This window comes from Diadema setosum, chromosome 15 (assembly GCF_964275005.1).
Source record: "Diadema setosum chromosome 15, eeDiaSeto1, whole genome shotgun sequence".
Taxonomy (NCBI): domain Eukaryota; kingdom Metazoa; phylum Echinodermata; class Echinoidea; order Diadematoida; family Diadematidae; genus Diadema; species Diadema setosum.
Genome location: NC_092699.1, coordinates 27,136,236 through 27,152,936, shown reverse-complemented (window position 1 = coordinate 27,152,936; position 16,701 = coordinate 27,136,236). Strand labels below are relative to the sequence as shown.

The window sequence follows — 16,701 nt, the reverse complement described above, 5'->3', positions numbered from 1 at the left end:
GTCAGATAACAATATAAAGAAAATATAAATGGAAATCCACGAAAAAAAATATCATTTTTTATGAAATTTACACATTCTATCAACTTGATACTGACATATGTTAAAGGTAGGGAATCCCATTTGCATGCCTCAAATGAAGAGTTGTATAAATACAGTGGTATGTTGAAGAGAGTATCATTTAGAAACTCCCATAAAGTATTGAAAGTGGAAGGTAACATTTAGTACATTTTTATTGACCGTTAGATTTTGAATTGAATTTTTTTCGGGGCTCACCATAAATTCCAGTACATTACTAGGCTACCTTTGCAGACCCGTGCACTGCATGTGTGTCCATCATGTATATTTTGTGAAGAATGTTCATCAAAACTTACAAACATTTCTATATACATTCTTGCCACACACTCTATATGTTATTACATCAGCTCTTATACTTATAGATTTGTGTTTATAGATTAAAAAAAAATACAGAAGACTGCAACAAAAAGGCTTTAGTGTGGCTGACACACAGAACTACTGAGTACAGTTCGACCTTGATTATCCGGCCTCCTTATATCCGGAAATCTCTATTATCCGGACGCGTTCATGCAGTGAAGGACTTTTTTTTTCATCCAAAAATTAAGAAAAAACTGTGACTTTCATGGATCTATTTCACTAATTTCATAAGATGTGCATGATAGGTTTCTTGATATCTAATAGGGTAGAACATGTATGATTTTCACATAAAGATATACTTTATTTCTGTGAAGAAGGGACTACAATTTTGCGCAGGCTAGCATAGATTACACCACCGTTGCGGGGTACGCTACCTGTCTAGCTGCCAGTGCACTGGGACGGCAGCTTGGATGGCAGCTGTATACATTAACATTGTGTCTCCCATATCCGGCCAATTCGCTTATCCGGATGAGCGCTGGTCCCGACATGGCCGGATAATCGAGGTCGAACTGTAGTTGAGTTTTGTGCATTATTCAAATTGTAGGTAACTGTTGACTTCCAAATTTCTCAGCAGTGGCCTAAACAAGTCCCCTGAGGTTCATATTTAATGTTTTGCTGCATTTTGGGAGGTCTGTAAAAGGTATCCCCTACCTTTATTAAGGGGATAGCAAATATACCCCCTGCTTTCTGAAAGCAGTTAGTCAAGTGCTCTTTCATAATGCTAGAAAAAGTGAATTTTTGTTGAATGTTCTTTATATTTTCTTTATATTGTTGTCCACACATACTTCTTAGCCTCTAGTAGTCTCCTCATCCAGCAGTTCCAACACCAAAACTTGAATAATACATAACTTTTGCATCGATTGTCCCAATTTCCTCAAACTTTCACTGATGTGTTCTACTATGTTACTGCTTTCACTCAGTCCACATTGCTCTTTGTGTTTCGGTTCCCTTTAAGTGAGTTGATATCTAGAAAATGTTGCTGCTTACAGAGTTTTTTCATGGTTCTCTTTAGGGCAATTAGATGTCAACGAATTGAAAGCAATGTTAAATAATGTCACATTGCTTAAAAAAGGGTCAGTTTGAATAAATTCTTCCTCTTTTCTCATCTACAAAGGTGTTGGCTACATTTTGACAGAATGATATATGTTACAGTCATAGAGTGTGATCTTCTTCCCTTGTTTTGTTGAAATATTTGCAAGAAATGTAAGGGTTTTTTACGAGCAGATGAAATTTTGCCTGAAATCTGATGCAGAATTTTCTGGCAGCGGATCAGAGATCTCGGGCAGTGGGGAACTTCCCATGGACATCTCGGACCTCTGTGACGAAACCTCCTGCAGCTTTGGGGGAGTCTGCCGCCCTCTATCTGTGGACACCTACGAGTGCGTTTGCAAGTTCAACTGCCCGGCGGTCAGGCTGCCCGTGTGCGGTTCGGACGGGGTGACCTACGGCAACGATTGCCAGATGCGGGAGGCTGCGTGCGAACAGCAGGTCGCCATTGTGATGGACCAGGTCGGCACGTGTGAAGGTGAGAATCCGTATGCAATGATCAGTGGATTTTCAGAACGCTCTTCTTGCATAGTGTTAGAAATTATGCTTGAGTTTTGTTATGTAGATCTAGGGAAATATGATGAGTAATATCTTTTTGAAAACGGGATACCTCATCAAAATTATACAGTTGATCTGAATTGAAGAAAATGACTGCATGTAAACAGAAATGCATGTACATAGTGTGAATAATAATAAGAGTGATAGACATTTATAAAGGGCTTGATATTAATGTTTCCCATGAGATATAGAAAAACAACAACAAAGCAATCCTAATGAAAGAAAGGACCCACCTTTTACTAGGATTGCTTTGTGTTATTTTGTTTTTGGATATCTCAGCCATTTCAAAACTAATTCTCATCAAATGAACTTTGAGTTCCTCATGGAATTGTATGCTCTGTAATATTCCATATGTGGTTTCTTAGTAGCTTGCAAAAACTTAAAGGCTGAATCCTCACTTAAACCAATACTATACCATCCTTTGAACTAACTTTTATTTTTTGACATCATCAGATGTAGAGATGGAGCCATGTGACGGTGACACGCCCCTGACCCAGGAGGGCTCCTCAGACCCCTACACCTGTCAGGAGAGCAATGGGGGTGAGGACTGCCCCTCTGGGAGCTACTGCCACATCCACCCCAGGGGCGTCTTCTCTGTCTGCTGTGCCGGTGAGAACCCATTCAGTGAAAAAAAGATAATCAGTATCTGGTGCTTTTGTTTCCAGGGTTGTTCGGGGTTGCCTAGGACTGTCTCGTACACGTGCACAAATTAGTGATGCCTTGATTTGTGAGACACACTCTCCACCTTTTGATATTTGTATAACCTAGATTGTTTGGAAATATGGTGCGTCCAGAGATGTGTAATACACTTGTGCAATGATTTTAGCAATGTATCCAAATGCATTTCAGGCGGATCGACTTTTGCTCATACTGTACTTTTAAACCCTAACATATAAGAGAATTGAATTGTGCCATCGTAAGTACAATGCAGTCAGAAGTGCAGTGTTATATCACAGTATTCAGTGAAATAATGGTTAAAGAAAAATGAGTCTTCCTAAAGTCTTCTTGTATTGAAAAATGCCAGAAAAACTGATATCGGTAGGTAAAATCACGAACTGGCATGTGTGTTGATTGTAGTCAACTGCAGCAAGTATTTGTTATGAAAGACTTCATCTAAATTAATCAAGTATGGAAATTGCGATCACCTGAATAAAATGCTATCCTCACTAAAAGCCAAAACAGACACAAAAAAACCCCCTCTTTATTTCATAACGTCATAACATCTGTTCAATGGCTTTTGCCTCCGCGCCCTATAAAGAGAAAAAAAGGATATTGAATCAGTCACATTGAGCATAGAACACAAAAAAAGAGTACCACACACGAATACTTCAACTTTATGTGACTGCAACACCATTCTTGCAATAATACAGGAGAGGAGACTCCGGTATCTTAGCCTCTTTTTCCTTAAGATCCTAAAATGTTTGTAGACTCTGCACAATACCCACAAGGTTTACGTTGTCAGTGGATTAATGAGATGATGATAGTCACAAATAGAGGCATGCTGTATGCCACAGAAGTGAACTAGACGATTCATCAGTTCACTGCACTTTTTGTGTGTTATATGTCTTGGCAGCCCATTGGTAGAGTCTGTTGTATACATAAAGTGCACAGTGAAGACCACATCATGTGAAAGAATGTGTTTTCACACTTTTGAATGGATCATGTGCTGACACTGCAAGGTGCTTTTAACATTTCTAGATGTCAAGATTAACACATATGTACTTCTTTGAGTATCTCACACAGTGCCTCTAGTTGCTAATGAATAGAGTCGTATATCAGTACTTTTCATACGCGTCAATAATCCCCTTTATTCTTTACACTTCTACGTCTCGACTGGAACGTGCATATGATTATAGACTTAATACAGATCTTACTACTTCTCTGTCATTGATTACCGGTATTTATAACAACATAGCATGCCCGTGATACATTGTAGAATATTCATAGACACTTGACATTTGTGAATGTTAGAAAAAATAAAGTGTATTTAACCAGTGCTGTCTTGTGACGAGGCGTATATAATTCTAGACAGAACTTATATGTTCAGTACTAGCTCATGCAAGTTACTAATCGAACCATTTTGATGTTCTCTCTCATTTTACCCTATTCTTTCTCACCCCAATCCCATTTTCCCCCTCACATGCATTTCTTTGCCACTCAATAATGTAATTTACCCCTCCCCCTCGAAAAAAAACCCCCAACCTTCCAAAATCGTCATGTTACCACTTTATTTTGGTAATCTTGCCTTCATTTTTTTTTGGGTTGTTCTCAACCATGCATCATTGTCTATGACATCCCTTGTTTATTCATTATTCTCCTTCCCAACCAATGCTGATATGATTTCTGCGTATATATTTCTGTCCTGTCATTTATTCTTCGAAAATCTCTATCCCATTGTTGTTGTGTGTGATTCTCATGTGAGGAACTTTTTTCTTCTGAATCTTCATATACATCCCTCTGACATTGATTTCATCCATTCCTTTTGCCGATATTTCTTTTCAAAATTTTGAGAATTCTCCTCATTCTGGTCATTCTTGTCTATGCCATTTCCTTGTGTATTCGTTTGCCATTTTTTGCTCTTTTGAACTCTCTTTTCTCCCATCATCACTTTACTCATCTTTCTTGTCAATAATGTGTCCACCTTCATGCTAATCGAACATCACTCTACTTTTCTCCTGTTCTATGATGCTTATCCTTTTTTTTTTCCACACACATTTCTCTTAACCCACTCTCTTTTGTTTCATATTTGTTCACCATGACTTACTCCCTTTCCTCCTAAATACCAATGGCCACCATGTGATGATAAACACCATCTCAATCTTTTAAACCTTATACTCTGAATCCTCCCAACCTGTTTTTCTCCTCCTTACATATTCCAACGTCACTCGATGACCTTTGCTATATATGTCTTGGTCCTTTGTCTTTGAACCTATCAATCTGCTCCTATGCCCTCCCCGTGCCTGTTAATCACACTTCACACTCCTCTATGTGTGCATTCTTCCCTCCTCCTCCTCCTCGCATCCCGTTTCCATGGTGACAATGGTCCTCTTCTGGGCATCCATCACTCTAAATCTGGTCGGTGTGTACACCTCCATGGGGCGCTCATTCTCTTCTCCGTTCCCCTCGCCACCCTGCCCCCTTCCTCTCCACACACTTCTGCTGTCTCTCATACAACTGTATGTGGATTCCGTCACATTATGCCTCCAATGGACTCGGGTCCGCTTTGTCGTCTGTAGTTGCCGAAGGTTTGTGTATAGCTTGCATCAAAATTATTACCCCCCTTCCCCACATTTTCACCCAATCCTGAATGATGAAGAAGATAATAAGAAACAAACTGCCAAACAGGACCACAAATGGATATTGTAGTATCAGCAATTCATATTACTTTCAATCCAGTAAAGTGTGACAAGATTATAATTCTTTACTCTTGTTAGACGTATTCAAGTTCAGTCAGTTTTAATAAGAAGATTAGACATTTGCGATATGACTGATTTGACAAACTAATTTTTAGCTGTCTTTTAGTGGTAGTTTTTGCAATACACATCTCCATGTACTTATATAAACTGCATCTAGCAGAATCATTGTAAAAATATTCCATAACTCAATTCTTAACATAAAGTTTAAAGCTGTACTTTCGTTCTTTTTCTATTGATTCACCAAACTATGTCACCTTCTGATGTATTCATTTGTTTTGCAGACATTTACAGTACGAAAGTGCACACAATACATCAAAATGTAAACCATGGAAGATCCACCAGCGTTTAGATGAATATACAATACTAGCCACTTGAGCTGTCCTCTTTATTTTTTTACAGTCTTTATTTTCAAACTAATTTAGATATCTAACGCAACAAATGTATTATTTCAACTACTTGCACTTCATTTATGAGTAGTTCAGTTTTCATGTAAGTACAGTGTACAAGTAGTAGGCAGGAGATTCTATAGTTTCCCCAAAGCTTGTAGAATTCCACATCCTCAAAATCATTGCTTTTGCGCTCTGAATCAAAAACCCTCCTTTTTTTTCTGAGGCTGGCTTTTATTCGGCCGCTATCCCAGCATGCCTTTGAGTTCCTGTCTCAGTCATCCTGCTGTTTGTCCACAGATCAAATGTCACAGCCGAGCTGCGCCAAGTCCACATACGGCTGTTGCCCCGACAACCAGACCGAAGCTCTCGGCGAGAACAACGAGGGATGCCCAAGTAAGTGAAGGCACTGCAAGTGGATTGAGTCGAGTAAATGTTGTTCGAAAAAAGAAAAGGGGGCCAGGACTCGTCTCCAAGTTCAAAGTTCGAGTGTAAAGTCAGATGAGCAGAGTACTTAAAAGTTTCATTCATATTGGGCAGAACATGTAAGTTTTGACTTCCAGAAATGTTAAGATTTGAATTTCACAGGTTCTCAGTAAATTATAATATAAATGATCATATTATATGTGCAGATTAGGTGGGGCATGATACCATTGCACCACACATCTCCAAATGTTTTGTACACAAATTAAGTAGTGAGAATCTTGATTTTTCCAAGTGATGTAGCAACCTGCAAAGTCCCCATTTGAAAAGTTATGACTTAATCAGTATATTATTGGAACAGCTTAATGGGAAGGATAAAAATCCTGTTTTAATTAAGTTATCAAAATAGGGACATTTCTCATGGCACTTCACAACCAACATCAATAGGTTCCTCAAACGTTTGATTATAAAAAGTATGGAGTGAAACTGTTGCACAGATCAGAGTATATTAAAAGTTGAGAGAGGTTATATTATGCAAAGCTGCATGACATAACATGGAGAAATGGCAAATGCTTTGGTGTCACCGAGACACACCCATGCTTTTTATCTTCTTTTACCCCCAAGGTGTATGTGACTGCCACCCTCTGGGTTCCTACTCCCTCTTCTGCGAGCCGGTCTCCCAGCAGTGCCCCTGCAAACCGGGCGTGGGGGGCAAGAAGTGCGACAGGTGCGAGCCCGGCTTCTACCACTTCCTGGGGCTGTCGAGCAACGATCCGGGTTGCAAGCGTGAGTACAAACTCTCTTTCTCATCTTGGAGCTTGTGTATGCAAAGCTGATGAATATGTGTGTGTGCTTGGGAGGGAGGGGGTGGGGTCTGCTGTAAAACCAGAAATATTCACGGCATTGAATTTTCACAAATTTGCACCAACATCCTTTGATATGAAATTCTCTGTCATGTTTCACAGTTTTTCAATGAAAAAGCTCATATACACTTACTTCTGTTCTCCATCAAAGTTACATCCAGAGTTTTCTAAATTAGAAAAAAACACCTAAAACAAAAGAAGACAGAGAAAAGATGGTATACTATGTGAGAATTATGCATCAATTATAAAGAAAAAAGAACTGCATGTATTGTAGCCACCATAGCAGTGGCTGAAATCCTTACAGTTGATTGGTAGTTGTCTTGCTGTTTCCATGGTAATCATGGGTGAACAAGTTGCAACTGTTTGACAGAGTTCTATATGGTAGGAGACCCCGAAAGTGAACTCTCATTTCGAAGACTACATACGGGTAATATGCTTCCAAGCTTGCTGCATTTATAAACTAGCATAGGATAAATTTTTAGACCCTCTGCGACTGGGTAAGAAGATTTTTGGACATGACAAACTTACAAAGATATCTGAACTTTGCCCCTTCTCTTTAGACTAATTTTTTATTAATGCCATAATGGTGACATAATCAATTATTTTTCCCGTCTTAAACAATACAGCCTGCAGTTGCTCACCGTACGGTTCGCGGAGGGACGACTGCGACCAGACGTTTGGAGCCTGCACCTGCAAGAAGGGTGTGTCCGGGCTGAAGTGCAACACCTGTCGTGAAGGCATGGTGATGACCCCTACTGGATGCATGACTGGTGAGTGTGTCAGTCAGGATGAGGTGGACCAAGTGGGGTATCAGTATGTCCATTTTGATGCAGGGTGAGAGTGATAATAAGAGGAAATATGGACATATACAAATAACCTTTAAGTCAGGGGTGTATCCAGGATTTTTTCTGGGGGGGTTGTAATAAAAATTTTTGGACCTTTACCTTTGCGAGGGAGTGGAGCGACCGAGCAGGGGGAGGGTGTGGAGGGGGGGTGTCCCCCCTCTCACGGTAGGGAGTTTTTGAATCTTATATCTTAAAATGGGGCCATTTGGTGCATACAAAAGTGACTTTTTCGGCATGGCAGTGCGGCTTAGAAATAAGGTAAACTTTTATGGTATATTAAAACTGAGTTACAAAATTTACGAGGTTTTTGCCAATTTGCTGGAACACCACTCGGTCACTTTTTTTTCCTGTTATATATAGGGTAATAAGCCATTGTAAAACAAAAATGTCTTTAACAAAAAGTGGACCTTTTAAAAATTTGGGGGTGTCGTACGACCCTCCCGACCCCCCCTGAAAATTCTGAAATAACTCTCAAATATTGTAAAACCCAAAACATTCGCCACATGAATCTTTCTACAAATTGGAGCTGACAGCCTTTTCACAGCATGAAACGTTTGTGAATTGACACTGGCGTTCATACATCATGTAGACAAACACTTCCATGTGCATTTTACTTTTGCAAATCTTGGCTCCTCACAAAGTTTGCAAAAGTGTCTTGCAGGCGGTAATTTTAGGTATTTGCAAAAGAATTAAATGGTGTTTCACTTGTGGTTGACACACTATGGACCTACAGGTTCTTGTAACAAATGATTTTGATTTTGATTGTGATTTGCCACTGCACAGAGGAAGAGCAAGTACAGGTCAGCGGCCTCACCTGCGCGAACGTGACATGCCAGCACTACGCCCGCTGCCAGGAGGCGACGGTGGAAGGCGGGAACGCCACCTGTGTGTGTCCGGAGACCTCGTCCTGCCCCACCGAGCCGAGCCAGGTGTGCGGCGATGACAGCGTGACGTACGCCAGCCGCTGCCAGCTGGAGGTCTACGCGTGCCGTGAAGGAAAGGACATCCGCGTGCAGAACGACGGCAGATGCGAGAGTGAGTTTCGTCCTCGCAATGATCAATAGCAGAATTTTCTTGGGGGGGGGGGGATTACATGAAAGCTTTACAATTGCATCAAACTATCATTTGGGATATGTGAAATTGTCTTTTCTTTTGTAAGCTATTTGAGATTGAAACTGCAGAAAAACAAGGAATATATCTGATGATTTTAATGATACATAGAAAAATATTTCGTGTTATGTGACAAGTTCATTATTATTGAAAAGATTTAATTTTTGTTTATATATGATGATAAACTTAACTGTGAAAATGGCATTCATCTGTTTTTCATTCAAACTCTTCATTTCAATGCCAATAATCTCTTTTATCAGAATCTTGCATGAACTAATAATTGTTACCTTGGTGAGTCTTTGTGAGTTCTGTTATGCTAGGGTCACAATTATCATTCTGTTCTCAACCCCCAAGTTCTCCTTCTTTTCCTTCTTTGCCTTTCCAGCTGTCATTCCCCTCCCGCCCACTCCCGCATCAGGCTGTGAGCTCACCCAGCACGGATGCTGCTCCGATGGCATCACCATTGCCCAGGGGCCCGACTTGGCCGGTTGCCCCGGCGCCGAAGCAGGTACCTTGGCCGGGGACCAGAGCTCCGGCGTAACCACTGCTGCCCATGTAACCGCAGCCCTAACCACAGCTGCAGTGGTGCCTTCATCTAAAGCCCCTACCACTGTCTCAGTCACACCCTTTGTTTCTGCTGCTTTAACAACAGGTGTGCATGACCTTAATGCCACATTTTTATTTTTCCATTATTATTGCACTTCATATTTTGCATTTTACTTATGTTGCAGTTTTGCATTATGCAATGTCATTTTGTTTCATCTTTATCATTTCATCTTTTGATTGTATGTGAAGGTCGTAAATTGGTACTATTATAGACGATGAAAAATGGAATATCAACTCTATTTGGAAACAATTTTGGGAGGCAAAACTTTTTTTGCAGTAATAATCAATCATTCCATTCTCCTTTCAGTAGTAAATGTGGAAAGTAGACTTGCGATTATACATGAGACTGTTTTTCATTTATAAATATATTAATTTTCCAATATTTTCCAATATATTCCAAAATAATAATAATAATAAATAATAATATATCTGAAATGAAATAAAATAACATTTTATTTTATTTCATTTATTTCTGCATTCAATCAAATACAAATTGAATACAAATTTGAAAAGCACAAAGACAAAGGATAACAAGTGCCGTGATTTAAAACGATAATGTAACATTACACAAATAGATACACATAAGCGATTGCAGAGAGCAGTCTGTTGTCATAGTGGACAATTTCAATTATGAACGAATATACAGTTGTTTAAAGATAAATTTGTAACAACTTTTATCCACAATTGCAAACGAACATCATGGTAATGGCTACATATACAGAAACATAAAATAAGATATATGGTATTTTTCAGTAAATGGCAGAGATAAGTGAATGCAGGAGACCGTCATTGAGTCGTTAAGCTTGAAATGGATGAGGTCTCAAATGATTTGAGTGTAATATTTGTGTCCTATTTTTTAAAAGAATGTATTTATAAGTGAAAGTTTTCCATCCACAATAAATGCTCATTCTATGCCATTATGGCTCACCCATGTAATCATGACACATAGGAGGAGGCTAACTGTTGTTTCAGCTTGCACCAGTTTGCCAAATTTCGGGAATATGTGGTGTATCATCCATTTTTATTGTACCATGGTGGAAAATTACATATTCTCTTTCTGCAATCAGGTAACTGATTTTATCAGGCAAATCAGGTAAATTCCTCTAAAGTGATTGCAGATGTAGACATCTTGCTTACATTTTATGTTTCAAAATAGATTTGGATTTGTGTTCTGCAGATAGATTTTTGCAGCTGAGGAGTGACATCTTCAGGTTTTTATGACTTAAAAAAAAAATTTGTTTCCTTACTTACAATTTGCAGAGTTTCAACTGCATGCATTTTTGATATTGCATTTTGGTGGCATTTTTTTTTTCTTGCAGCATTTTCCTATGCATTTTCAATTTTGTGCAAGTGTATCTTCAGCATTTTTTTTTTTCTTAAGGGCATCAGCCTTTGTTATCAAATAGAAAGGAATTCTTTTCATCTTTCAGGAATTGATCTTGAATGATGTAAATGCTGTCTTTTTATAGGGATTCTACAAAGCAAATTCCCATTGATAAAATTTTCAAATCTATTTGCAATTTTCACTATATGTAAAGTTTAGAACACCTAGTAAAGCTGACTCTAGCTGTAAAAAGGATATCATGATACCAGGTTTAAATGAGCTTCAATGTTTAATTCCCTTTATGTGTTCTCTTGATTATTCATTTCGCAAGCAAGAATGAAATATCCTACTACCTTTGATGTGCTACGATTGTGGTGTGAGATCTCGTTGCATGAGGTATCATGTTTGAAAAAAAAAAGAGAGAAAAGAAAATGGATTGAACAGTTCTGCCTAACACCAGGCATAAATCTCCCAATCGCTAACACAACTTTTAACAGCAAGGTCACGGAAATGAGCCATTTGAGCCAAAAAAGAATGAAACCCTATTCAACATGGCTGCATTCACTGTTTATCATAGTTTACTCAATCACTTCTGATGCATTGCTGGCAGATATAACTGAAGATGGTTTGCTGACACGCATAACCACAAAAGTTGCATTAATTATTCATGCGCTTATCTTTGTAGCATTTTGAGATTTCATAGAAGTGCTCAAAGTAGGATTTGGTTTTCAAAGTGCCTTCCTGAGTGAGTATGTGAAAATACTTGTTGTGTATTCATGCATGAAATGCAATGGTTTGAAGTTTGGCACCTAATTTACAAGAATTCTTTATTATAACTTATCATTCAAGTTATTTCAGTTATCATTATCATTGTTATTATTAATTTGGTGTGCCATAATGTACTGATCACAACAGATGTGTTTCTTTTTGTTCTTATTTATTTTTATTATCTTTTATTACATTTATCTGCACAACACAGGCTCATATCATTCCACTGTTTTTTGTCATGAGAGTCAACTAATTCGGTCCATTTCATGGATCCCAATAATGAAACACAAATGTTCCAGTTTGCCTTACCTTTAATATGTACTACAATCTCATACTTACCAGTGCACAAAATTAATATTGATGATGCATTTTTTTTTTGTTACTCATTTTAATTTCCCACATATCTAATGGAGTGTTGTGTAAGTGCAATTCGTATTGACATTAATTCAGTCCATTTTGTTTGGCAATTTTTTTTTCCACTTTTTATTTCAAGACATCAAAAGATGCGTTCATGCTGCATGGCTTTTAAAGAATTATCACAAATTTTCAGTTTTTATGAAGGAAAGTAGAGTTGCTGTGTCTCCCTAATTCTGCAAGCAACTTCCTGAAAACTTAGATGTGTCTTCACGCCCCAATAGGAGAATATAAAACTTTTCAGAAATTATTTAAGCCTATTGTGATGGAATCTACTTATTTTGCATATTTGAATACTGACAACCCTGGGATTTATTTGATTGAGAAAAGAAACTTGGAATCATTAATAGACTCACATCGGTTTCCATTCAAAAGTGGCTAATACCATCATCCCCCAAATCTAAAAACTACAGAAACTCATTGCGTCACAGTAGAATAAAAAATATATATATTTTCCTCCCTCACAGCTGCCCTGGGTTTGATTTGAGTGAGAAAAGAATCTTAGAATCACTAATATGTCATCAGTTTTCCTTCAGAAGTGACATATTGTATAACATCATACAAAAAGTGCTAAACTATTGTTCAAACTTGCGTCACAGCAAAACAATTTATTTTCCTCCTGCAAAGCATATTCATCCTTCCATGCATAAAATTGAAGGCATATTGATTTGCTGGCTGGCTGTGGACAACTTTTAATTTGCAACTTTTTTTTTCTTCATTTCTTTGCATCAAGCTAATTTCTATTTAAAGGACAAGTTCACCTTCATAAACATAAGGATTGAGAAAATGTAGCAATATTAGTAGAACACATCATTGAAAGTTTGAGGAAAATCGGACAATCCGTTCAAAAGTTATGAATTTTTGAAGTTTTTGTGCAGTCACCGCTGGATAAGAAGACTACTGCAGTGTACGATGTCACATGCATACAACAATATAAGGGAAATATAAAGAGAATTTCACAAAATTTCATCTTTTGAAAAAAGTACACATTCCCTTGACTCGTTACCGACATATGTTATGGGTAATATTATTCCCCCTACCTTTAGAAAGAGGCAAGCCAAATGCTCTTTTATTATGCGAAAGAAATGAAAATATGTTGAATTTTCTTTACATTTTCTTTATACTGTTGTACTCATATGACATCACAAGCTGTAGTAGTCTCCTCGTCCAGCAGTTCCAACACAAACATTTTAAAAATTCATAACTTTTGCATCGATTGTCCAATTTTCCTCAAACTTTCACTGATGTGTTCTACTAATATTGCTGCATTCTCTCAATCCTTATGTTTATGAAGGTGAACTTGTCCTTTAATGTCGAATGTATCAAGTCAAGGTTTTTTATTGTATAGGTTTTACATCATGATACATAGTGTACATGTATGGAAAAAGTTAGTTGTGTAAGGGTTAGGGAATATTCAGATGGAATTTTAGCTCTGAGTTAATCAGAATGTATGTTTTGTTAAATTGGGCCATTTTGAACCGTGTGTGAACTTCTTCTTTCAAAATTCGTAATTGTATCATATGCATTTATTTGACAGTAATTGTTCAGTCTGCAATACGCTGATGCAGCCTAAGCCATTTTTTTCTGTTGATTAAACTACAATGTAACATGTTATTTCTTTTGAGGGGTTTGCAACTACTCTTTGTGACAGAAATTACAGCTACCATGGTAACGGAACTGTTGCGCAGCTGATAGCTGATTGGCTGATCAATTGTTGCTACCTGCTACTGTAGTAGTAACTGCCCACATTGAAAATTAAATTGCAGGAAGCATTGAATTCAGTAATATATTCATTGATTCAAAGTGCAACGTGCAATACCTTCGTAAAGAAAACTTCTTTTGTGTAGAATGATTTCTTTCTATGTCTGAAATATGCCTATGTCATCATCCATATGCCTCCTCCCCTCCTCCCCCCCCCCCCCACAAATATCTATGTCAGATTCGGTAATGCCCACGCCAACCGTGATGGTGGTTATGGGATGCGACAGCTCCCCGTGCATGCACGGCGGTACGTGTCAGAACGACGAGGTCGCCCCCGGATTCACCTGTCTCTGTCCACTGGGCAAGGGAGGACCGGTTTGCCGAGAGAGTAAGTGGAAATATTAATACTAACATTAAGCCGTAATGTTAAGCATTAAATATGAAGAGATAAATTATGCAATACTCACTGCCATCTAGAGTTTGACATTAGTGGTGACCCAGTGGCTCAGGGCCACAAAAAGTTGGTGTCGGGCCACCAAAATTCATCTTTTGGTGGCCTGATCAAGCAACTATGATAATATTCATAATGTATTGTTACTCTAGCTTTTATTTCAGGTTGCTACACGCTTTACATATCTTCTTTTTTTTTAGCCACCAAATTTCATATTTAGAGATTTTAGTTGACCGAACAGTCCACCAGACTAAAAAGTTAGTGTCGAGCTGTGCATGAGAAATCAGAGTTATCACTGGCTATAGGACCTACAAACTTGTTTGTAAGTTCAGTGGTCTAGTGGATAGGATGCCTGTCTAGCAATCAGGAGGTTATGGGTTCAAAGCCCACCCTAGTATGTATGTCTATGATTTTTTTTCATGGCATGCACTCAAAACACTGAATAGTTATTGTTTATTTATGTAGATAAAGGGCAGTTTGTCAGTCACTTGCAATAAAAAATTGCTTGACACAAGAATCATAAGAATAAACAGTGTTATAACGTACAGTTGCAAAAGCCAAAACCAGAAATGCAAGTAATAACTAGGTTGCAGTTACATTTTTCGCAGCATTTTGTACTGTTTTGTTTTGTTTTGTTTTATCTTGGCCAAAAAATAATGCAGGTTTTATGGAAAAAAAATGTTTTCTCAAAATTGTGTTGATTAATACACATTTCTATTGCAGGAAAACTAACAAGACTTTAAAAAACACAAAAACAAAACCAGAAATACACATTTTTCAGTCCTCAGAATAAATATTTCAATGCTATGTACAAGTTTGGCATCCCTGACAAGGCTGTTAGGGTCAGTGATGCCATAAAACCATTCATGCCTGCACCATATGTTTATTTCATCTTGTGTGATATACATGTACATACAATGTATATGTGTATTTTCAAGAATCTCATCTTTCCAAGGAAATGTGCTTTGCTCATTAAAATGAAATGACAAATCTTATCACACAAACACTCAGAAGGCTGCCCTCCTTGAAATGTAGACATTTTCTGACTTTGCTTCCAACTTTGAAATTTCTCAGTTCAGCCCTCAGAATACTGTATAAGCCGTTATCTTCGCGAGGGTTTAATTTTTGTGAATTTCGCAAATTGCAGTTGGATCGCAAATTTAACAACACGCGAAATTGTCTCCATGCGCTTTGTTAATAGAGCATTAACGTAAGCCTCGGCATCGATTTGCGAAAACAACATCTCGCGGAAATGTCTATGACCTCGTCATTCGCGAAAATATCTGTACGTGAAAATAATGGCAATTACAGTACTGCATTGCTTTTCACAAAGTTGACATCCCTGCATTCATAATTTTCTCCCTCACATTTCTGCTCCCGTGCAGCTGTCACATTTGACACGCCGTCGTTCGCCGGGGACTCCTACCTGGCCTTTGCACCCATGGACAATGCGTTCTCTGAGGTCGAGATCATTGTGGAGTTTCAGTCCAACGCCAGCGAGGGCGTGCTCCTCTACGAGGCGCAGAACGAGGAGGGCACGGGCGATTTCATCTCGCTCGCCATCGTTGATAATCACGTGGAGTTCAGGTGAGAACTGTTACGAAGGAAGCATGCGAGAATCTGTACAAGTTTAGAATTGACATACCTATGAGTGAGTGAGGATTTTTATGTGTGTATGTCAACTTTGGACTGATTTTTCTCAAGACATATAGTGGAAATAGAACTATTGAGTTTGCGTGTTTTTGCTGGGTGATGAGACCGACTGCGTGCCTGAATTGGTGCTATGTTAGGCAAGCCTTGTGCAAGTTTCCAGGTCATCTGGAAGGATCACTGTTCAAATTTGTGTCAGAAACAAGAGAACTGTAATGGTAGTAATAAAACAGTTTAAAAAAAAAAGGTTGAATATCAATTACAGCAAATCAGAAATAGATGAGGTAAAGTTGTTTAAAAGAATCCTGTATGTTTCTAAACTAATGTCTCTGTGGCAATTATTAGTTGATGTTTATTAGGAAAGTGAAGAATTTTCTTTTCAATTGAGCATTTAGCATGACCGGCATGATTAGAATGATGAGTGTGGTTCTTCAATGGATGAAGTCCTATTTTAAGAGAATATTTTATGGCATGCAGTTTTCATATAAGATTTTTGTTTCATGATATTGTGTGCAGTGTAACAAAGATGTATACAGCTCTGTATATTTTTTTTTTTGATATCCCAGTAACAAATATTTGCAGCTCATGACATACATTATTTCTACCTCTACAGATTTTGCAATTATGAAATCTTTTCAAAAGCTTTTCTGCCAAGAATTATTATGATTTCTGTTTTTTGTGAAAGCAATTAGAATAGCTCTTACTTT

The 16,701-nt window shown here is 38.1% G+C and overlaps 1 protein-coding gene across 1 annotated transcript in view; it reads left to right on the top strand.

Moving 5' to 3' along the window:
• Nucleotides 1–16,701, top strand: part of LOC140238628 (agrin-like) — a 47,519-nt gene that overhangs the window by 11,357 nt on the left and 19,461 nt on the right. Inside the window, exons 9-17 of the mRNA XM_072318528.1 lie at nucleotides 1,685–1,957; nucleotides 2,491–2,633; nucleotides 6,118–6,235; nucleotides 6,887–7,048; nucleotides 7,752–7,895; nucleotides 8,754–9,005; nucleotides 9,466–9,732; nucleotides 14,132–14,281; nucleotides 15,730–15,931. Of these exons, the coding sequence (XP_072174629.1) occupies nucleotides 1,685–1,957; nucleotides 2,491–2,633; nucleotides 6,118–6,235; nucleotides 6,887–7,048; nucleotides 7,752–7,895; nucleotides 8,754–9,005; nucleotides 9,466–9,732; nucleotides 14,132–14,281; nucleotides 15,730–15,931 (1,711 nt within the window). The remainder of the gene's footprint in view (nucleotides 1–1,684; nucleotides 1,958–2,490; nucleotides 2,634–6,117; nucleotides 6,236–6,886; nucleotides 7,049–7,751; nucleotides 7,896–8,753; nucleotides 9,006–9,465; nucleotides 9,733–14,131; nucleotides 14,282–15,729; nucleotides 15,932–16,701) is intronic.